Source organism: Oryza brachyantha, chromosome 5 (assembly GCF_000231095.2).
Source record: "Oryza brachyantha chromosome 5, ObraRS2, whole genome shotgun sequence".
In the NCBI taxonomy this organism is placed as follows: Eukaryota; Viridiplantae; Streptophyta; class Magnoliopsida; order Poales; family Poaceae; genus Oryza; species Oryza brachyantha.
Window position 1 is genome coordinate 17182177 of NC_023167.2, and position 21046 is coordinate 17203222.

The 21046-nt window shown below is 42.6% G+C and overlaps 3 protein-coding genes and 1 pseudogene across 9 annotated transcripts; 1 reads left to right on the top strand and 3 right to left on the bottom strand.

The window, feature by feature from the left end:
* Positions 1 to 829: 829 nt before the first annotated feature.
* LOC107304214 lies at positions 830 to 4017 on the bottom strand. 6 transcript variants are annotated; one of them, XR_005811823.1, is made up of 5 exons: positions 3191 to 4017; positions 2566 to 3092; positions 2104 to 2274; positions 1456 to 1814; positions 830 to 1362 (listed from the first exon to the last, which is right to left on the bottom strand). XR_005811823.1 is itself a non-coding variant. In XM_040523946.1 (4 exons), the coding sequence occupies exons 1-3, from the start codon at positions 2803 to 2805 to the stop codon at positions 1794 to 1796; spliced, it is 432 nt and encodes a 143-aa protein (XP_040379880.1). In that variant the 5' UTR covers positions 2806 to 3991; the 3' UTR covers positions 836 to 1362; positions 1456 to 1793. The 6 variants fall into 6 exon arrangements, 5 of the variants coding, with proteins under 5 accessions (XP_040379880.1, XP_040379877.1, XP_040379878.1 ...); XM_040523946.1 differs by having other exon boundaries at positions 836 to 1362; positions 2566 to 3991; XM_040523943.1 differs by having other exon boundaries at positions 837 to 1384; positions 1456 to 1691; positions 2566 to 3997.
* Positions 4018 to 6463: 2446 nt separating this feature from the next.
* Positions 6464 to 9549, top strand: LOC102703310 (annotated as a pseudogene).
* A 173-nt stretch (positions 9550 to 9722) lies between these two features.
* LOC121054506 (nuclear pore complex protein NUP35-like) lies at positions 9723 to 11912 on the bottom strand. The gene is made up of 3 exons (XM_040524448.1): positions 11308 to 11912; positions 10842 to 10953; positions 9723 to 10445 (listed from the first exon to the last, which is right to left on the bottom strand). The coding sequence occupies exons 1-3, from the start codon at positions 11835 to 11837 to the stop codon at positions 10107 to 10109; spliced, it is 981 nt and encodes a 326-aa protein (XP_040380382.1). The 5' UTR covers positions 11838 to 11912; the 3' UTR covers positions 9723 to 10106.
* A 528-nt stretch (positions 11913 to 12440) lies between these two features.
* LOC102703869 (probable peptidyl-tRNA hydrolase 2) lies at positions 12441 to 15230 on the bottom strand. Of its 2 annotated transcripts, none has more exons than XM_040524450.1 (9): positions 15129 to 15230; positions 14820 to 15038; positions 14602 to 14662; positions 14322 to 14358; positions 13885 to 13962; positions 13733 to 13799; positions 13151 to 13190; positions 12775 to 12841; positions 12441 to 12532 (listed from the first exon to the last, which is right to left on the bottom strand). In XM_040524450.1, exons 1-8 carry the CDS (start codon positions 15180 to 15182, stop codon positions 12792 to 12794), a joined length of 606 nt encoding a protein of 201 aa, XP_040380384.1. In that variant the 5' UTR covers positions 15183 to 15230; the 3' UTR covers positions 12441 to 12532; positions 12775 to 12791. The 2 variants fall into 2 exon arrangements, with proteins under 2 accessions (XP_040380384.1, XP_040380383.1); XM_040524449.1 differs by having other exon boundaries at positions 13733 to 13805.
* Between the last annotated feature and the right edge of the window lie 5816 nt (positions 15231 to 21046).

Genomic DNA, 21046 nt, shown 5'->3' on the forward strand with positions numbered 1-21046 from the left:
TTTTCTGTTATGTCTTTCTGCACGGTAAACAACCAACTCAGGAAGTCCTTACAATGATGGATATCCTACGGTGTATGTTTGAGCTAGCAAAGCTTGAGTTGGCACAATAACACAAATGTCAATATGAGAGTTTTTATATTATCTAACTCGGTTGTACTTTAAAGAGAGCGAAAATAGTAAAAATTTCAAGCACACAACAAAATTGCTAACCACCAGCTTAGTAGCTTAATTTTCACATGAGTTTTTTGAAAGAAATGTATCTGCTCAGTTGAACAAGAGTAAGAAAGCCAGTAGAGAAATGAAAATTTGGATTCATGTGAAGGGATAATAAAATGAACACAAACAACGATGGGATTGATGGTTGTCCAATGCTTTGCATAGCTATTCTCTAGCTGACTATATTTTTCACTTGAGGCTGAAACCAAGAAAAACAGGGACCACAATAGTAATACTGTGAACTCTCAATTATCAAATCAAACCATATGCGGCACCATTTAAAGTGAAGGATGACCCATAAGTAAAGAAAGGTAAGGAAATACAAGAAAAATTGATAACACCTAAAGTTGAATTAAAATTTTGTCATAAGTTACTTGTTGCGTGTACAATTCAATTTATACCATTATGTTCATTGCAACCAAATATGTATAACAACAGTTGACATGATTATATTTGTAATAAAAAGAAGTATATAGGTTCTAAATTACTTCTGTTATATGTATGAAGTAAATCTGATTCACAAGAGTTGACATTCACAATCAATATGTGTTGATAACATTGCTGAGATCTAAATTACTTTATTGCTCAGATCTAAATTTGATTCTAAATTATTTTATCGCTCAGATCTATAAATGTGTTGATTAAAACTGATTTCTAAATGAATTATATCTTATATTATGGGATAGAGAGAGCATCAGATATTTACAAAGTATGAGAAAATTAACACCATGCATCTATCATTCTAATGTGACGTAGAAATCAAAGACATGCACATATCCAGGAAAATTTATAAAATGAAATTAACTAAGCACAAAAGGTGGAGTAATTAATTTAGCCAAGCAATCAGGGCAGGTAGTACATGAGCACACAGGCGACGGTGGTACCGTAGAAGACGATGAGGACGACGACGAAGAAGGGCGGCTGAGGGGTGAAGGTGGTGCAGACGGCGAGCAGGATGTTGCAGGACAACAGGTCTTAAAGACAGTGATCTTCTAGTAGTAAGGTGCTCTCTCCGGTGAAATATATTCTAATCTGAATTCTTAGCATCATTGAGTCCAGTATATTCTAATCTAGCAGTTGATTCATGCTTTCAGTCTCACCTTCCCTCAAGTGATGAGATCCTTCTCTTCTGTATCAGTAATCATGCTATAACCAATCGTGCAAATTACTATCAACATAACACAAATAAGTAAAGCACAAAATTATCGGTAGAAGGGGACAAACAGAGGCACTTCATACCTATCCTTGACACTGGAGCAGGGCTCCATGATCTCAAGGTTAGCAGCAATTTGAGCCTCACATTCATCCATACGTCAGCGCATAGGCGACGGTGGTACCGTAGAAGACGAGGACGACGACAGCGAAGGGCAGCGAGGGGCGAAGCTGGTGCTGACGGTGAGCGGATGTTGCAGGAGAAAAGGTCTTAAAGAAAGTGATCTTCTAGCAATAAAGCGCTCCATCTGGTCAAATATTTTCTAATCTGAATTGTTAGCATCATTGACTCCAGCATATTCTAACCTGACAATATTGCAAAACTGGAGAACACCCATATTTGCACAACAGGTGCATATCAGCCATCATAACATCAGACCATCACACTGAAACCATTTAACAAAAAACAGGACAAGATTTCACGCTCAAGCATGCCAGATCTGGTACTAATCTTCAGCGAGCTCGGCTTTTGGATCAGAATAGAACATTAAATAACATCAGATACTATGCATTTAGATGGTTGAGTAAAAACTGGATGTGGTGTGTTGTATTTAAGATGGTATAAATGGTAAAAGATCCTTATCCAACATACACAGGACTGAGCATAAAAGGATGGTCCGCATATAAGAATTAACAGCTCATAATATACTTATTGAAAATATTAAAATGAAATACCTGAGCTGTCTCATGTGCAAGATAGTGTCCTATAGCTATCCCAAAACCAGGATTTAAGAAGTAGCGGCAGCTGTATGTTGTCACTGGGAGGTAACTGTGCTGGATCTTGTGCTCTCCTTGAGCACCTGCGTCGACCTCACTCAGGTTCAATTCCATAGTTGCTTGAATTGCCTGAGAAGCATGTATATTCTATAAGTAAGCCATTTGATTGTCACATTTTCATACTATCACCCATATAAAATAAAAATTAGTACACCTACATATACAAGATACTACGTATTTGGAGTTTAAATTGGTAGGAAAATTCAAAATCATATGTAAATCAAGAAACATCAAATAAATATGGATTTACTTATTTTCATTTAAAATGGTTTAAAAACAAATTCAGGTGGTACTGCAAAAAATTATTAGTTTCCGTACAAGGTTAAACATTCTGGAAGCTCCGACAGATGCACAAATTACCTGATAATAGCAAGCTTCAAAATGCAAGTTGGGGAAATAAGCATCTGGCATACATCCCCATAAGCGACCAAACAGCGTGTCACCTCCAATACGGTTAAGTGCCCCAGCAACAAGTTTATCATCATGTTCAGCAACAATAAGCATCACCTTGTCACCCATCTTTTCTCCCAAGCGGTGAAAGAATTCCCTTGCCAAATATGGCGTAGACCAGCCGAAAGCACACACAAAAGGTAATCCCATGTCAAGTGACCATTGAAATCACTGCACTATAAATATGCATAAAAACGAAAAAATAAAGGAAAACAAAAGTTTGCAGCAACCAACCAAAAAGTATCTATATCTTGAATCACCGAAAAAGAGACTAATTGACCACAACAGGTTCTACCTGAACTAATATAATTATCCCGATCTACCCATAAACATAGATAAACACACAAAATACAATGGAAAGCAACCTGAATCTGGAGGTATATTACCGCACCTAAACATACCTCGTTCTCCACAATGCATACAGCGACAGTGTCAACCTGCAAGATCCATAATAAAAAATACAGTGGATTGGAAGAGCAATATCACAGGAGAGGAAGAAAGCCAAACAACCAGATCCAAAGTAGCAGATTCTAACCAAAGAAAGAGCACATGAAAGAACACAATAGCAACACGAGCTCCTCCCGGCGAGGCCGCGCTGCTACCCCGAGCTCCCCCCGCCTCGGCCGCTCCGCCGCCGTCGTGACCTCCCCCCACCTCGGCCGCATTGCCGCCGTCCCGAGCTCCTCCCGGCGAGGCCGCGTTTCGTCCGCTCGCGGCCGCCGCCTCCGCCGCACGATCCGCGGCGAGAGAGAGGGGAGATGAGAGAGGCTGGTCGGATGGGTGGGAGGAAAAGCCGAGAAGGTGAGGAGGTGGGTGGGAGAGAGAACGACGAGTTGCTTTACAGTGTACAAGACGGTTGTGCAGGAAAGGCGGCCAGAACATAAGACTCGAGGAGATTCACATGGGAGTCATGCCACCGCTGGACCCGCGCGGAGAGGGAGGACGACGGTGCCGCCGACCGAGCTCCCCCCAGCGCCGCCCCGAGCTCCTCCCGCGAGGCTGCGCGCCGGTCGAGGCCCGCCTCGGCCGTGCCGCCGCCGGATTCGCGCCGAGAGGGAGCCACGCCACCTCCTCGCGGCGAGGCCGCGCCGCCGCCTGAGGTCCACCTCGGCCACGCTGCCGGCGGATCCGCGCCGAGAGGGAGGCACGCCGCCGCCGGATCTGCGCGGAGAGGAAGGATGACGGTGCCGCCGGCCGAGCTCCTCCCAGCGCCGCCCGGAGCTCGTCCCGACGAGGCTGCGCACCGTCGGCCGTGCCGCCGCTAGATCCCCGGTGAGAGGGAGGACGAGGGTGTGGATCGAGCGGATGGAAGCCTCGCTGCGTTGCCTTCTTCGCCCTGTCCTGTTCGCCCTCGTCCCGGCTCACCGTGCAGGCACCACGGCCGACGGAGACCGGGCCCACCACGCAGTGAACCGGGTCACCGTGCACCCAGTCCAGGCAGAGACCGAAAACACCGCTAACGACGTGTCGGCAGCTCCCGGCGGCCACGCCAGCGTGAAACGCTGGGAGAGCCTCAAATCCGGGCAGGCTTTAAGATTTTAAATATGTTATATAGGTTAAAGATATGAATGTATAATGTATTTTTGGATTATATTAGTTTTTTACTAGGTTTCTCCTAACCGTTTTTTACTTGAAGTAGGAGTAGAATTAGATTTCTAATAAGATTCTGTCAGCCTTTTTATTATTAGGACTACTTGATTTTCCCATATATATATTCCTGGTAAGCTGCACGGAAACGGTGCGACAACCCGGTGTATTCCCCTACTATTGTAATCATCACCTCATAGTGGTTATTGCTGGTTGGCGCCCGTGGTTTTTTCCGTAAGGGTTTTCCACGTTAAATTTGCTTCTCGGTTATACGTCTATTTTCCTAACAAGTGGTATCAGAGCTATCGGTTGGAAGATCTGATCTATCCGGGGGCACGATTCGATCTACCCTGCCGATGCGCTCCTCCTCATGCGTCTTTAGCCAGCAGCATCTCATTGCATCCTCGCGTATGGTGCGGTAGCAGCAGCAAGGCATCAGTAAGTCGCATATGGCACCTGCTTCCTGCCTTTTGCATGTGTACTCATGCGTGTAAAGCAAAAATTGGTGAAGAAACAGCAGACAAATTTTGATCTACCATTGCCCAATTCTCGAGGAGAAAAATAGAGCAGCAAGTATGTTCCGGTTCAAGTGAAAAGGATTTTTGGCGGAATTTTCTACGTGCACATCAGCTTTCGCATCAAGGAACTTTCTTTATTCTATCATATTTTTTGATTTGTAATTTTTCTCGAAATTTTTTATCAAATTAGACATTGAGAAGTTTGATGGCGAGATCAATTTCAGTATATGATAAGTTCAGATGAAAGTTTTCTTCTACAAGCTGGTGTTTGAAAGGAAAAAACAATTCACCGAGAAGATTTTGGTTCCTGTTTATCACTTTGATCAAATTTCTCAGGAGATTTTAATACTTCGTTTCGCTGTTCTGTTAGGTTCCCCCAATTTATACCAACAATTTTAGGATTTGATCCTACGGCGAGTTTTGAAGTATTAGTCAATGCTCTTGTTTTGATCGTGTGATTTCAGAGGAACTGCTATGAGCATATGACCAATTTTTCATGAGGTTTATCAGGAGATTCAAGTACTTTGTTTTGGTTCGCATCTTTGTTGGGTTCTACCAATTTATACCAACGGGTTTAGAGTTTTATTCCCATTGTGAGTCTGAAGTACGGTTCACTGCTCCTGTTCAAAACAAGCGAGATTCTCGTTGTCCTCAAGTTTGGTTTGTGCATAGTATAGTCCAAAAGACTATTTGCCGCAATGTGATTTTATCTACATGAGGTTTCTGGTGATTTATGATTTTTATGCTACAAGAAAATTCGTCTCAAGGTGGAGATGGTTAGAGATATAATCTGAATTATTATCTATAATGTATTTGGATTATATTACTAGTTTCCTACTAGCTTTCTCCTAACCGTTTCCTACTTGGAGTAGGAGTAGAATTAGATTCCTAATAGAATTCTGTCAGCATTTTCCTATTAGGACTCCTTGATTTTCCTATATATATATCCCTTGCGAGCTGCATGGGAAGGGTGCGACAGTCCGGTGTATTCCTCTGCTATTGTAACCATCATCTCATAATGGTTATTATCGGTTGACGCCCGTGGTTTTTCCCGTAAGGATTTTTCACGTTAAATCTGCTTCTCGGTTATACGTCTATTTTCCTAACACTATATATATATATATATATCCACGAAAACGGTCTCGCAAGTAGAGATGGCAACGGGTAAATACCCATCGGGTATTGGTACCCCAGACCCATACCCACCAGTAAAATTTTGTACTATCAAAATACCCATACCCGTCACGGGTAGAAAAATTTCTCCATACCCATACCCGTTTGGGTAAACCTTACCCATCGGGTTACCCATATACCCGCAATAGTTTAAAACAATCTAAATTATATAGTTTCCATACAGTATATTACAATAGACACTAATACTAAAGACATCAAACATTTATATAGTGTAGTGAAAAAATATACGGATGATTTAAATATCTAAGGTTTTGGTTAATTAGGCTAGGCTAATTTGATATTGGACTATGACGTGTATTTAAACTTGTGGGTATTTATTACCCTCGGGTAAACGGGTATGGGATCATAAGAACGTTTTCATACCCGCGTACCCATCGGGTAAAGGTATTTGTCCGATTACTTACCACAGATAATATATTTAGTTCATACCGTACCAGAGTAAATACCTTCCGGTCTCATCGCGGTCCCATTACCATCTCTGCTCGCAAGCGAGAAGAATTCGACTAGCCGCCGCCGCCGCCCGCCGAGGTATCGTCAAGAGAACGGACGAGCCGCCGCCTCTACCCCTTGCCCTCCGGAGCGCCCCTGCCTCCGCCAACCAGCAAGGTACTAGCCCTTGCCCCTTCGCTCTAATTTCTCCCTTCAATCTTGTTCCTTTTTCACTCTTATGTTTGTTTGGATTGGATTCATCTAGTTCCCTTGCCGTCCGCAAACGAACTGCTGTTTTGCAGTACTCCATATTAACTAATCAGTGCCCGAGCGCCATCCATCTGTATCTTGCAGTTCCATGATTGTTTTCTGAATTGAATTCATCATAGTTCACTAGAGTAAGATCCAAAAGATTGATTCTTTTTTGGTCCATCACCTGCCGACCACACGCCGTTTTGACGAATCGGCCGTCAACTTTTTTGTGGCGGCATGATGCGGGAGCGGGACAGCAAGAGGAGAAGGCCTGCACCATCATCCGGGGATGGTGCAGTGCCGCCGGAGATGACAACGGATGTGTCCCCCAGCAGCAAGAGGAGGAGGAAGTGTGCACCATCCAGCTGCGCAGTCGCACAGCTGCCTGACGAGTTGCTAACCGAGGTGTTCCTGCGGGTACCCATCAAATCCATCCTTCCCTTCCAGGCTGCCTGCCGCTCCTGGGCTGCAATGCTGTCTTCTGAGGAGTTTCGCCGGCTCCACGCTGCAAGAACCGAGCTGCTGTTCGTCTCACCTACGGAGAACTTCAACTCCACCGCGGTGTACTCGTGCTCGCCTTCGAGGCCCACAGATGACCTGCTGCTCACACTTGATCATGTGCGCGGCGACGCTGTTGAAGTGGCACCCGCACCATGCCATGGACTCACCCTCCTGTATGATGCTGTCGCGGCAGCTTACTGCGTTTTCAATGCAGCCACAGGTGCAATCACACGATTGCCCCCCTGCCAAGATGTGTCTTTTGCCACTGCTGGTCTTGGGTTCGATGCCCGGACAAAGAAGTACAAGGTGGTGAGGCTTTTTCAAGGGAAATTTCATGAGAAGCAACCTTTCAAGTGTGAGATATACACACTTGGGGGTGATGAAGGGGATTATTGGAGGCCTGTTGCTGGCGGGGTACCTTTCAGGTTCTGCAGGTTTGCTGAGTCTGCTATTTCCAATGCAGTGTATTACAAACTGCAGCCAGTTTTTGTCAATGGATTTCTGCACTGGTTGATCAACCCGGTGCTTTTGGGCAAAGCACCAAGAGCTGCTATCATATCATTTTCTCGCACTGATGAAACCTTCAGATGGATCCGATCACCACCCTTTGTGGTATGTGGAGTGCACTTGGTGGAGCTTGATTGTCAGCTGTGTATAGTCCGAGACCTTCGTGATAGGTCAGCTGCTGTTTGCATGCTGGAAATTTGGAAGCTGAACTGGTGACTGGTCTTTGGATCATCGAATTGATTTGACAGGACAGTTGGCAAGGGATTTACTTGAGCCACAAATAGTGAAAGTTCTTGGCTCATTTGGTAGTTGCTTATCAGGTAAGAAGATAATCATCGCTACATCCAAGCACAAGGTGTGTACCTATGATCCTGTTTCTGGAACTCTAGAAACCATTATCTCAATCTTGGAGACCTGTACATTCTATCAAAACGAGAAATCTGATATCAGATTCAGTTTATTTAAGGAGCGCCTTACCCCATTGTGTAGAACAAGGGAAGAGATAGCCTTATCTACTCCCTTGGCTAAGGCTACTGAGGAGATCCTATTGCGACTGCCGGCTGAATCAATCTTGAAGTTCAAACTTGTCTGTAAGCAATGGCTTGGACTAGTAAAGAGTGACAGATTTGTCCCGAGCATACTTTGCGAACAAGAACAAGGATAAGAGGCCAAAAGTCATGCTTGTGGGCAAGGGCTCTAGAAAATCTCCTTTTAACTTCATTCCCTTGAGTAAATGGCTCCAAGAGGCATCTCGTCAAGGCACACTATTTCTTGACACGAAGGTAGTTTGCTCCAAGCCTTGCCATGGGTTGAATCTGGTGAGCATTGACGAGAATGACTATCTGTTCAACCCGTGTACTGGTTGCCGTCGGATCTATCGGAACAGGAACAAAGAGGCGCAGCTGCCGCAGGTGTTGTCGTACCCACAACAGCTGTTGCACCCAGGATGGCAAGTGCCCACTGGTTGCTGTGAAGAAGAAGAAGACAATCCTTTTGCATTTGGTAACAAGAATGTTGGCTTGGCGTTCAACCAGGTGATTCAGGATCATGTCGTTGTGGCGCTTTTGTATGGTTGGAGAGACTACGAATCTCGTGGATATTACCTAAGATGTGTGCCATTTGGCTGTGACTATGGATACGCCCGGCATATCCACGAGCCACCTCTGCCTGTAAACGCAATGCCGCCCGGCATATGCTTCAGGGAAAGCTGTGTGCTGTTCTTTCAAATCCAGTTGAGGATGAGTTAGATATATGGAGGCGGGATCAAGGTCTGTGGACTAGAGCATACACAATCAATTTAAAATTCTGGCCAGATTATTCACTTTCAACAAATTTTGTAGTACCTATGGCAGTTGACCCAACAGATGGAAGGGTTCTACTGAATACTGGGAGGAAGCTTGGTTTATATTGACCCATTGGAGCAAACAATTGAAAACTTGTTTGCACTTGATCAGGCGTTATTAGTGACTTCAGAAGTGGAGCGACAATGCGCTGGAGTTCATCGGAAGTGCATTACCATATGTGAAGATGTTCCTAGCAAGTACGGGAAGGAGCTAAATTGTGTGAGCACAAAGATTATGCCTGTGGTTCCTATGTTGTATGAGGAGAGCCTAGCTTACTATCCTCGAGTTGCCAGAGCGAGGGGCGTTGGCTTACTAAACCTACCGCTGCTGGAGCCGGGGCCAAATGTAGCAGAGACTCCATGATAGTCGATAAGTTTTCGTAATGTAATGCTGTAATGTTTGTCTATTTGCCGTTAAAATTATAATTTTTCCCATTATGTATTTGTCATTTCGAGCACAAAAGTTCTGGAGCACGCAAAATCTACCGTGTAATCGCAAAAACAAGATTTATAGCCGGAGTTAGTTCATTGCTATTTGAAGCATTCAACGGATCGGATTCCGAATCACAGGGTAATTAACGTGCTTGTTACGTTATGTATTCATATGCACCCATCTCGAATCGCTGGTCGTCGTCAGCTCGCCCAAACAAACAAACGTTGGCGCGACACAACTTTGGTTACTCAGCTGCCTCCAGCACGTTTAGAAATAATGACTGGCATAAATAAATCAACAGTAATTGATGCTCAACCAAATTGTTCTCCTTGTCCTTTGTTAAAACTGAAATCACCTAATAACCTCTAAATTAATCACAAAAAACTCTATATTTGCACTTTGCATTATTCCTATGAGACACTTTCATGCCGAGCTATATAGCACATCAACCGGCATACAACAGCTGCTCTCAGCAAATCATAATATAGAAGTACAACCAAAAGGAAAAGGTGCCACAATATGAATGTTACATCGCCAAAGATAAGTTCACTCTCCAAATTCTCTAAATCTTAGGCAAATTTCTTCCTGGACCTTTGTCACACTGACATATTGCTCACCAGCGCGTCCTCCATAAGACACAAGAAACACAGAAAGATGAAGATATATCATAGGTTCTCAAAATGGCAGGTTAAATACCAAATATCAAATCCATCACATTCGTAACAAGAGATTTTGCAGGTGCAGCAACGCTGCCTGCTGCACGTCGGCTAGCATCTCTGTTAACATTTGTGTTAGCTTTAGGATCATATGGGCGTGGCAAGGCTCCCAACTGGTTTGATGCACCAGTACCCTTAAGAATTAGAGACTTTGGAGGCAAGGAAACCATGAAGCCTCCTTGTTTGTTTCCAGTGAACCTCTCATCGAGCTGCTGCCTATGCATTGGATCAATAGGCTTCACTCCAATAATGACGCCACTGCTTATCTGGATACCATTCTTTTGAAGGGCCTTCCGAGCATCATAAGAGTGCTTCAAAACCAAGTACACAATAACAATGTGAGACTCCATCAAATGATGCATGTGCATAGAGTATAATTCATATATGATAAAGGTTTGTCTAAAAAAGAGTTGGACAATGCCCTGTATAAAATTCCAAAGAGATCAATATGAAAAACACAGTTAAAATGATACTCGGTGACATAAGGGGCTTGGGAAATTTGTTGTTTCAAAAGATTGAAAATATGAGTAAGTCCAAATTATTCTCTTATGAATCGTATGTTATGAAACTTCACGACTTGCACACCTATGTAAGCCACTAGAGAACTGTATAACTAAGACAATAATTGTTTTGGGAAACATAAACAGAGGGCAATCAACAGGCTAAAAATAAAATGGAAGCCTGGTTAAAATTAAAGTTATCATTACCAGATATAATATGTGGATCCAATTACCATCTCGTGGACCAGAGTGATGCCGCAAAATTACTCCACATTTCTCGAATTCCCGAATAACAAGGTTGGTATCTCTATGGGAGAATCTGTAGGGGAAACAGCAAATAAAAAAAAACAATTAACTACAGCTGTAATATAACATTGACTTAGGGTTAACAAGCGGCTAAAATATGCAAACGATGACTGAGCATTCTCAACCAGAACATATCAAGTATAAACAACTAACTTAACGATGCAGAAGTTAGCTCATTCTGATTGGCTTACAAGCCAGAGTAAGCTAATGACAAGAAGCATAAACTTATGCTGTGCAATATAATTCTCTCAGCTACAACGGTGCATGTTCAGCGAGCGCATGCAGCACCAATCTACCTCCAGAACAAAATTTACCATGCAATTACGCTTCCTAGGTCAAAGAACTGAAATAAGCATCATCTCCTCACCCGAATACAGTGATCCATTCCTCCCGATCTACCTCCTCTCCGTTCATCTCCACCTCCGCACCAGTCGACACAGGTGCCGGGGTAACAGGCGACTGTGCCTCCGCGGCCGGAGGCGGAGGAGGAGCCGGAGTACCCGGGCTCGAAGGAGGGGGCAAAGCAAGCACCTCCTTCTGAGGCGGCTCCACGACCCCATCCATGGGGGATCCGGGGGCGGAGGCCCTGCCGCGGGAGCGGTCCCACGACGGGGAGCGGCTGGCCGCGGCGGCGCGCGGGGACGGGGAGGAGGCGACGGGGAGGAGGTCGGAGGCGGCGGGGTCGGGGGAGAAGTCCGCGGCGGCGACGCGGTCGTCGAGGGTGAAGAGCGGCGGGGGAGGCGGCGTGGCGCTGGGCGCGGCCGCGGCCGAGGCGAAGCGGGAGGCCGCGCGGTGGGACGGGATCGGGGAGGCCAGGTCCCGGAAGAACGGGGACTGCCGCGCGCCACCGCCGCGGCGGCGCGAGGAGGAGGAGGAGGCCGAGGCAGCGGCCGCCATGGGCGCGGCGCGGGGGTTGAGGGTTTGGACTTTGCCTTGGAGCTGCTTCGCCTTCCCCCTTTCCGAGCAGCGGAGCGTCCGTGGTGCAAGTGCAACTCTCCGAGGAGGCCCGGTTGCTTTATTGGGCCTTGAGACCCAGCCCGGACTCACCAGAAGCACTTGTCGAGCCGGCTTGTTCAGTGCCCAGAAACTTCATCGAATTTTGTTGGAACTACGGCCACTCCAACACAAGCTTTCACCTCTGCAAGAATCGAATTTTGTTGGAACCGGAGCACAAACTTCCAGCTTTGCAAGGAAGAGAAAAAAAAATAGTTGCCAGTGGATATGGACTTGTTGGGAACACAGAACTTTCACGGCAAGAGAAGCTTCACACCAAGAATGTTCGCAAGGGAAGTGATCCATTACTTTGAGGAAGGGGTGACAACCTACTTCGAAACTATACGAATACTTGTTCAGTGTCACAATGCAAAATCCGCTGCAAAAGCTCTGACATGTGGATAGGCTACGAGGATATGGGGAGGAAAGGATTACAGCCAACTCCAGAAATGGATCCTGCAGAATTGCTTCAGAGCTAGCCTGAGAAATGTGGTAAGGCGTCCCAAGGATTCCGACCTCCTGTAGTGGGGTTACAAGCATAAGGTGCTACCATCAACTGAACCCAACAATGGTTTGAACATTTGAGGGGATCAGCTTATCTGCATCAAGGAGGAGCAACATGATGAATGCCTAGGTTTAGTAGAATGTGTGTGGAAGGTGATTTTCAAACAACCATACAAAGATGCAACTTGAATCAACAATGACTTTAGTACAATTTTTTTTAGAAAGGGTTATACAAGTTAGTGGATATTCATGGTCCTTCAAATTTCATTAGATAGAAGGCAGACATAAGAAATTGAAATCATCAGAAAGAACAAACGGGTGAAAGTCTGAAACTGACCATGTCTGAGATGCAGATCATAGTAAACGCAACTTCCCAGTAACTGAATCTATGTCTGCTTTCCTCCCTGCACCACAAGGTCATAATATATTATCTCGTATGCCAAACGATCCTAAAGGCATTACTGGTTTACTTGGCTTCATGGGTTGGTATTTAGTCAAATTGGACAAAGAACCTAGGGGCCCTCTTCGTTTAAAAGGATTAGCACAAATCATTTGCAAGCAAATTTCCAACTCACGGTAAATGTTTGTTGCATTAACGGATAAAATAAGAAATATGAGATGGATTTCAACAAATATATATACAGTTCAAATGCACAAATCTGAGACAATTTGCAGCTATCAGACATAAACATAGTTTTGGATCAGAAACCTACCTGGCCCTACTGCAAGAACTGTCTTAGACCCAGCTTGTACCTACAACGACAGTAAGAATCAGTCTTCGATATTCATGAAGTTCTTTCATGAGTGCACCCAAATATGCTTTTCTAAACCTAAAAAGATGTAAATAAGCAATAATCAGCGTAAACAAGATAGCAACAATTTCACAGTATAGTTGGCCATGATTAATTTCTTATGCATGGAAAGACACAAAAGATACAACTTAAGTATAAAATGTTCCAACCTATGAATAAGGATACTCACACTATACATCACAAAAAAAAAACATGCTCAAGGGTAAGTTTAGCTCAAACTAAATACCATGTAACGGCGTGCACCATTTAAGTAAGAATTTTACCCTCGTCAAAAACATTCAGGAAATATTTAAATTCAGAAATTCAGTATCACTTTGATATATTTTCAACAATAGGATGAGCCATGATTATTTTCTAGCTGTTTGTGAATGGCTTGAATAGGACTGCTTTTAAAGCAGAAGCCAACTAGTTTGCCCTCCCAAAGCAATTAGAGAAAAGTGCCCGATATCCATATATGAGGAGTTGTAGAAGCAATAAACAGACCTGTGTGCGTCCTGCATCAGCAACAACAAAAGTTGGGATACCTCGATGTTCCGCAGTTTCCTTCAGCCTATTCCTTTAATGCAGAGAAAAAAAGGTTTTCATCACTATCCATCAAATAATGTTCAAAGGAACCTATCTGAGCAATGGCTTACATTTCCTGTTGATTTTTGCATGTCAAAACAATCTTAGCCTGTCCAAATTGCTCCCACTGTCTCAAAAGGCCCCGGTTGCTGCAAAGAGATGCATCAGATGGTTGCTGACTAAAAAGTTCAGCACATAGCTATTTGATAATGGGAACCTCCTAGACTCTAGTCTTGCCAAAGCCATAAGGACCAAGTGCAATTCAAACTTCATGGACACTATGTGATTCACTTTCATACAAACGAAAGGAACCATCAAAGTCATGATAACCAAAACATGTACTAGTACTTGTACCCAATCCCAATACACTTCTAGAAGGGTCAATTATATGTTTGTGGAGAAAAAAGCTACTACATATTTCAATTACAACTACTTAAGGGAGCAAAATTAGTCTTACTATTTCAATTATAACTACCTAAGGGAACAAAATTGCAAACTACATTAGCACCTTGCCATCAGTTCTGCATAGAGACCAGTTGCTGCATCTGCAAACAAAATAAATGTAGGTAAGACCCTAGACTGGAGCAGCTCACATTGGTTTGTTACTGACTTCTGCGGTAGTAAATCTGTTCTATTTACAATATACTACATTATTATGGTAAGTAAAACAAAAAAATAGTTCTATTTGAGCAAAGCACAATACTCTACACTTCTAGGATAAATCAAACACAATTATAGGCATTAAGGAAACCAAATTCTTTAACAGAGCTTCCAATAGTTGAACTTACGAGCACATTGAGAAGCTATTTTTCCAGTCCCCATCTTGAGGTCCTGACGCACGACTAAAACCTACAAAGTCGCAGTGCCAAAACTCAGAAATCATCACAAGAAGTCCATCTCCAGCTCTCTTCAATGGTGGAATTAAACCAGCCGACAGTCCTATATTACATGAGTTATTTCGAACTAGTAAATGCGACGCTGGAATTTCATTAGAAAAAAGAGTTACCATCTTAAGCTCCTCGCCGCCGGTGCCCCCGCCGGCGGAGGACGAACCACCCGTCCGCTTAGAGCCCCGCGACGCCGGGGCAGACGGAGCCAGCGCAGGGCTGGGTTTGGGTCTCCACGAGGAGGACAGGTCCACGAGTAGGCCGAGGAGGAACCCGATGGCGAGTCCAGGGAGGAAGTTCCCCGGGCGAAGGCTCGCCGCAAGCCACGGCTCCTCCCCCTGCGAGTGCGAGGGCAGAACGACGAGCGAGCGGGGTTAGGACTCTCGGGGGGCAGGGCACCAAAGGTTGCGGCGGGTGGCCGTGCTCACCTTCCTCCTGCTGACGCGGTCGGGCTTCGGGGTTCGCCGCGGCGGCGTTGCCATGGCCGGCGAACCGTCGGGTTCGTCGGGGTGGAGCCGCCGAGCGAAAAGGAGAGGAGGACGAAAAGTGTGTGAGATAGGGGATTTGCAGCTGGGCCGATCGTCTGCGTGTCTCGTGACGCTAACGGGCCGGTAGGCCGTATTGTGGATTTGGGCCTTATCAGTTATAATTTGGAATTTGAACGAAACCCATATCCAGAATCATGAAGTCCAAAAACAACGTCACTCTGCCTCGTTATTTTTCAATTACTCCATCAGATTATTACTGTGAATAATTGCTTTGTCAAAGTTTCTAAAAAAACACGTCTCTTACAAACTCCTCTTATATTACATTTCTCAGAACAATTTGTTCAAACATAGTATATGCTGAGTTTATTAGAAAAAATAGTTTGTCCTATGGCCAAGTAAATAACGGTTTGTGTTCTTTAGGTGATAAAAAATAAAAAATAAAATATTGTATGATTTATATATATACAATAGTATAAATGATAAAATTTATTATTCCAAATTTCAATATCTACTCTAGAAATACAAAATCATGAAACTCTGTATAGAATTTTTTTTTCAAAAAAACTCATCGCAGTCTTAATCTCTAATAAAATTCCTACTACAATAGTGTTTATATTTGTGGATGGAGGGAATAATAAGTTTAATCATCCAATAAAGATATCGTTCTTCCCTTTGACAAAAGATCAGACATCACTCGGTTCAGACAAAAAGACGTATCTGTTCTCTTTTTGCGAGGATATCTGTTCTTTTAGTTGCATTATTCGAAAATAAATTTAGGTGGACCTCTCCTTATCTTATTAGCAACTAGAACCGAGCCAGGAAAGTGAAAAGGGAAACTCTAAAACTAACTGTACAATCAAATTGTAAAATTTTAAAAATCAACTTTGCATTGCAATTCGAAACTCAACCAAGAAGGCTCTAAATTAAATGAGAAAGAAGATCCGAAACTGTGGGAAGAACATTGTATAAACTCAATTAATTATCCTCCCATCTTCTACACCAACGAGTAGTGGCAAGAACTTGATTTAGGGTGAGCTGTGCCCTCCGAGATAGCTCGAAGGTTGACCAGTCACAATTGCCCGATGCTTCCCATACGAAACATTTAAAAAGAAAATGGGATAAGATCCGGTCTACACAGTTCCCATACTTCCCTTTACGAGCAAAAAAGAGAAACAGCTTATTTCCAAATAAAAATTATTTACGAGTTAAACTTTTATATATATATATATATAGCGATTTAATACAAATACTAAAAATTAAACTACAATAAAAAAATCAAAATCAAGAAGAACTTTAAAAACTTAACAATTAAGCTTTAAAATTTAAATTTAGCATGCATCCACCAGATATATACCGCCACAGGAAACATATAATCCACTACTACTAATAAATACTAGGAGCTTCAGAACTCAGGCCTTGTTTAGTTAAAATTTTTTTTGCAAAAACATCACATCAAAATTTTAAACACATATTCGAAGTATTAAACGTAATTTAATTATAAAACAAATTTCAGATTCCACCTGAAAACCGCGAGACGAATTTTTTAAGCCTAATTAATCCATCGTTAGTGCATGTTGGTTACTGTAGCACTTATGGCTAATCACGTACTAATTAGGCTCAAAAGATTCGTCTCGTGATTTCTTACATAAATGTGTAATTAATTTTTCATTTTATCTACGTTTAATACTCTATTTAGGTGTTTAAAGATTCGATGTGATGTTTTTGGTGAAAATTTTTGAAAACTAAACAGCCCCTCAGAATTAGGCACGTATGTGTGGCCTCCTGATTTGGCCAGGCATTCCGGCGCCGCGAAAAAATAAGTTGGGCACATGCCTGATGCCCATGCATAATATGGCATGGCACGGCAAATGAAGCACTACTTTGCAGTTTTGCACCGGAGTTGAGAGTACGCATCTGCTCTGTCGTCCTCGCTAGTTCTGGATCAGATGGACCGGCATATATACGTGCCTCTTTCTTGGACGTGCAACCGTGCGATCGTCGACGCAAAAGCTAGCGGACGCGTCAACGTTGTGGTTGATCAGCTTGCCTTCTCAAAAACCGCAATATATCCAAGCCATCTTTTTGGGTGATCTGGGTGGTCATCTTTTGAGTTTTTAAATGAAAAGGCCAAACATATAAATAGAAAATAACTTGTGAACAAAATTTTTATACATATGTTTATAGCGATATACAATCAAAAGGTAGAAAAATAAACAATAATGAAAACCCCCAAAATCAACTTCAAATTTAAGGTTAAAAAAATAAATTTTGATTTATAAATATAAGCAAAATTCAAAATTGAGGGTGCTAGTATCCGCTGTCACCACTCACGTCTTCTTCAGCTCTACTACTTATTTTTCCGAAGAATGGAACAGTTCGTTCATCCCCAGAAAGTCTTCAAACGCAGCATCCACTCCGAACAAAGTAACGAGCACGACTACACGACGCCACGACGCGTTGTTTAGCAAAAGCTTCTTTTAAAGAAAAATCACGGCATTTCATCGGTGTTATATTAAAGAGGAAACCGTTTCGTTTTAAGTAGAAAAACGAGCAGTGATGAATCCAAAGACGTAAATTGTAAAGGTATAATAATATGGTTGAAACAAACTAGTTAAATAAAACAATATTGATGGCACTCCCTCCGTTTCATGATGTAAGACTTTCTAGTCTTATCTAGATGTTAATAAATTTATATATATATATATATATTATATACATTTATCAATTGATGAATTTAGACAAATCCTAGAAAGTTATTTTTTGAGGAAAACTAAGTGGACATACGATGAAAAACAAAATATTTTCTTCGTTTTAATTTGCAGCTATATATTATAACGTATCAAAAAGATCTATGAATAAATAAATCAGTATGTTCTACTCCAAGTATGTTCTATATATGCAACTTTGGACACTGGCCGCAATAGGCAGTGACCAGTGAGGCCAGTGTTGTTGATCCTTGCCGTGCGATCAATTTTGCTTCTGTTTTATTAGTCCATATACCACGATAATTAATAGCAGACCACTTGTATTGTTAATTAGGAATATTTAGTAGCATGAAAGGGAGAAGAAATAAGAGATAATCATCAGCCACGTTTAACAACGACTCTGAGTATTATAAAATAGCAATTAGGTTGTATGAGGGTTCAAAAAAAAGAAAATAATAATAATAAACAATTGTTTTATGCATTAATGTTTAGAACCTTTATTGTTTTGAAAAGTAGAGTATAGTCTCTAAGTAAACTTGTCTCGTCTCATAGATTATACCAAGCTCTAAACATAAATCCTATAAGATGAGATGTGCAACTTTTAAGGCGTAATCCTTACGTCGACTGTCATTTTACACCTTATGCATACCACTTGTCTGGTATGAGAGATTATACCAAGCTCTAAACATAAATCCTATGAGATAAGGCGTGCATTTAACATTCAAGACGTAATCCTTACGTCGACTGTCATCTTCCACCTTATGCATATCACTGCATACCACCCACAAGCTACTCGGAGGAAAATGTAGGGTATATTATGGTCATGAATGCATGTCACATCTTCTTCAATACGATTGTCTCCCCTCCATCAGTCACAACCTAGCCTGACCCCATCCACCGGAGGCTTTTTCCCTCCAGGGTAGGGCTTCGAGACCCAACCGAGGTGGCTTGCCCTCCAACCCTCCCGAATGGCTTGCCAGGAGGTTCATAGGAAGCTCTTTTCATGTTTCCTAGTTGGCCTCTAGACCATGTGTACCTCGTAGTAACGTCTCCGATAGATTCAGGACACCTCATCCAAAGTACTTAGTGTTTGGTTAGGCTTGTCCCCAGGACTAGGCTGCCTAGTAGCTTTTCCTGGGCTAGCCTAGCCCAGTGATCCCAATATGAGTTGAACCTATTTTCTAGTTACTATCTTCGCGGGCCGGTGGAGAGTTTGTGATCGGAATATCCAATATTTAATTAATATATTTATAAACGTAGATAATTGTCCTAAAAATTTCATAATTCTTGCCCTTTGATCTTAACAATCTCAAACATTACCTTGGGATAAACAATTCATCATCCCATTGTCATTAACCATTTCATCTTTAACCATTTCATCTTATCTTATAACCATAAGGATTCGGGATCATAGCTATAGCCGCAGCCTGCACATAGCTAGCTTCACGGTCTCCCGCGTCCGATATATTTTTGCCCCTTATATCCGTACACGACACACGCACGCAGCGCTACAGCATTTGGTGGTAGGCTGGATGCACTGGAGGGGAGCACGGCAGCACAGGGGGGATAGGGGAAGGTGCAAGCGGAAGGTGGTGGAGCCTTTTCTCTTTCTTTGCCTGACGTGACGACGAGACGCGCGACGTGGCATTGACCACCGGAGCCGGGCCTGCCAACGCCGGTGCGGTGCCGGTGCGGCCCGCGTCGGTCGGACGGACGGCCCCGCCTCACATGACTCCTGACACGGCCGCCAGCTAGCACTCACGTGGCCGGTGGGACCCGCTCGTCGCCTCGCTTTATAAATGGGCCGTGCCGTGGAGAACGTGAGAGCGGATAGAATATTTGGCCCGTGTAGTCCACTTTGTCAGAGAAAGGAGAAGCCCTCACATAAAAGAAACCAAAAGAAACAAATAAAAATTTCCTATTTTGTGAACTTTCTTTGTTTTTTTTGAAAAATTAAAGTCCACTTAACTTTATTACCAAATCCAAATCTCGGGTCCATGCCAATGGTCTAGCATGACCACTAATATTGTCATATTACGAGGAGTTAGTGTGACAATGTTTGTTTAGTCACACTTCATAATTGTAGATTAATTCTTGTGCAGGTTAGTTTAGAAGTAATAAATAAAAAAGCTTCACAAAATTAAAAAAATACAAAGAGAAAGCTAGGAAGAGCTATATCCGAATCTTCATTTTTGTGTTGGAGCTATGATTCTTTATTCGAATTACAAGATTTTGAATTCAGCAGTAAGTTTGGGTGGCCTTTTGTTTCAACTTCTTTAGCTTGACATTTGTGCCATGCACCATTGGCCAATGCAGGCTAACAAGTGATCAGTATCTTTGTTTAGAATTATGGATGTTTTCCAACCTTAAATAGTACAATGTCAACGGCCCACAAAATCATGCGTGGTTTCATTTGTCAGGCATCTCTGCAAATTTCACAGTGCGTTGATAGTCGCCCTAGCTACCTATGTGGCTAAGTACTTCTACATTAACAAGCACGAATTGACGTAGGTATATGGCGTACTTTGTACAGTACTACCATTATGAGATGCAATGAACCCATGAATTCATTCTCTGCTTAGTTTCTAAATTTTTTCGCATTTACCTATTACCTCAAACCTTTATACAAATGTATAGAGCATTAAATATAATTAAAAAATAACTAACTGTATAATTTAGAAAAAATACAAGGCTAATCTTTTGAGCCTAATTAGTCCATAATTAGTCATAACTGCTACAGTAGCTCTCATATACTAATGGTGGATTAATTAGGTTTAAAAAATCCGTCTCATGGTTTTCTAGCACTCTACGTAATTAGTTTTTTAATTAGTCGTCAAAATAATCTTTCGACATCTGGTCAAATATCCGATGCGACACATAATCCAAAAATTTTCACGAATTAAGTAAGCCCTCAATACAAAGTAACAGTTCCAGTTAATCCACTAGTTGTCCACTATCGGTGAAGGAGCACACCCTTTTTTTGAAGACGGTACATAAGTACATCTTCCATCACATATTCAACAAACATCATATATACTTCCACTAGCACACTTGCACATATTGACATATGTGTGCACATCTTTTATGTATACGCTTTTGAAAATTGTTGAAGGAATGAAAGGTATCCAAAGCGTATATAGTCATGGAAATACC

Excerpts from the sequence above, each read along its gene's own strand:
- LOC121054506 (XM_040524448.1), bottom strand. The coding sequence starts at position 11,837 with ATGGCGGCCGCTGCCTCGGCCTCCTCCTCCTCCTCGCGCCGCCGCGGC. Across the intron at positions 10,954-11,307 it reads GAATGGATCACTGTATTCGG|ATTCTCCCATAGAGATACCA; the intron begins GTGAGGAGATGA and ends TTTCCCCTACAG. Across the intron at positions 10,446-10,841 it reads GGATCCACATATTATATCTG|CACTCTTATGATGCTCGGAA; the intron begins GTAATGATAACT and ends TTGGTTTTGAAG.
- LOC102703869 (XM_040524449.1), bottom strand. The coding sequence starts at position 15,182 with ATGGCAACGCCGCCGCGGCGAACCCCGAAGCCCGACCGCGTCAGCAGG. Across the intron at positions 15,039-15,128 it reads ACCGCGTCAGCAGGAGGAAG|GGGGAGGAGCCGTGGCTTGC; the intron begins GTGAGCACGGCC and ends TCGCACTCGCAG. Across the intron at positions 14,663-14,819 it reads GCGGCGAGGAGCTTAAGATG|GTTTTAGTCGTGCGTCAGGA; the intron begins GTAACTCTTTTT and ends GCGACTTTGTAG.
- LOC107304214 (XM_040523943.1), bottom strand. The coding sequence starts at position 2,805 with ATGGGATTACCTTTTGTGTGTGCTTTCGGCTGGTCTACGCCATATTTG. Across the intron at positions 2,275-2,565 it reads TTGAAGCTTGCTATTATCAG|GCAATTCAAGCAACTATGGA; the intron begins GTAATTTGTGCA and ends CATGCTTCTCAG. Across the intron at positions 1,692-2,103 it reads TTGCACATGAGACAGCTCAG|AAAATATTTGACCAGATGGA; the intron begins GTATTTCATTTT and ends AATTCAGATTAG.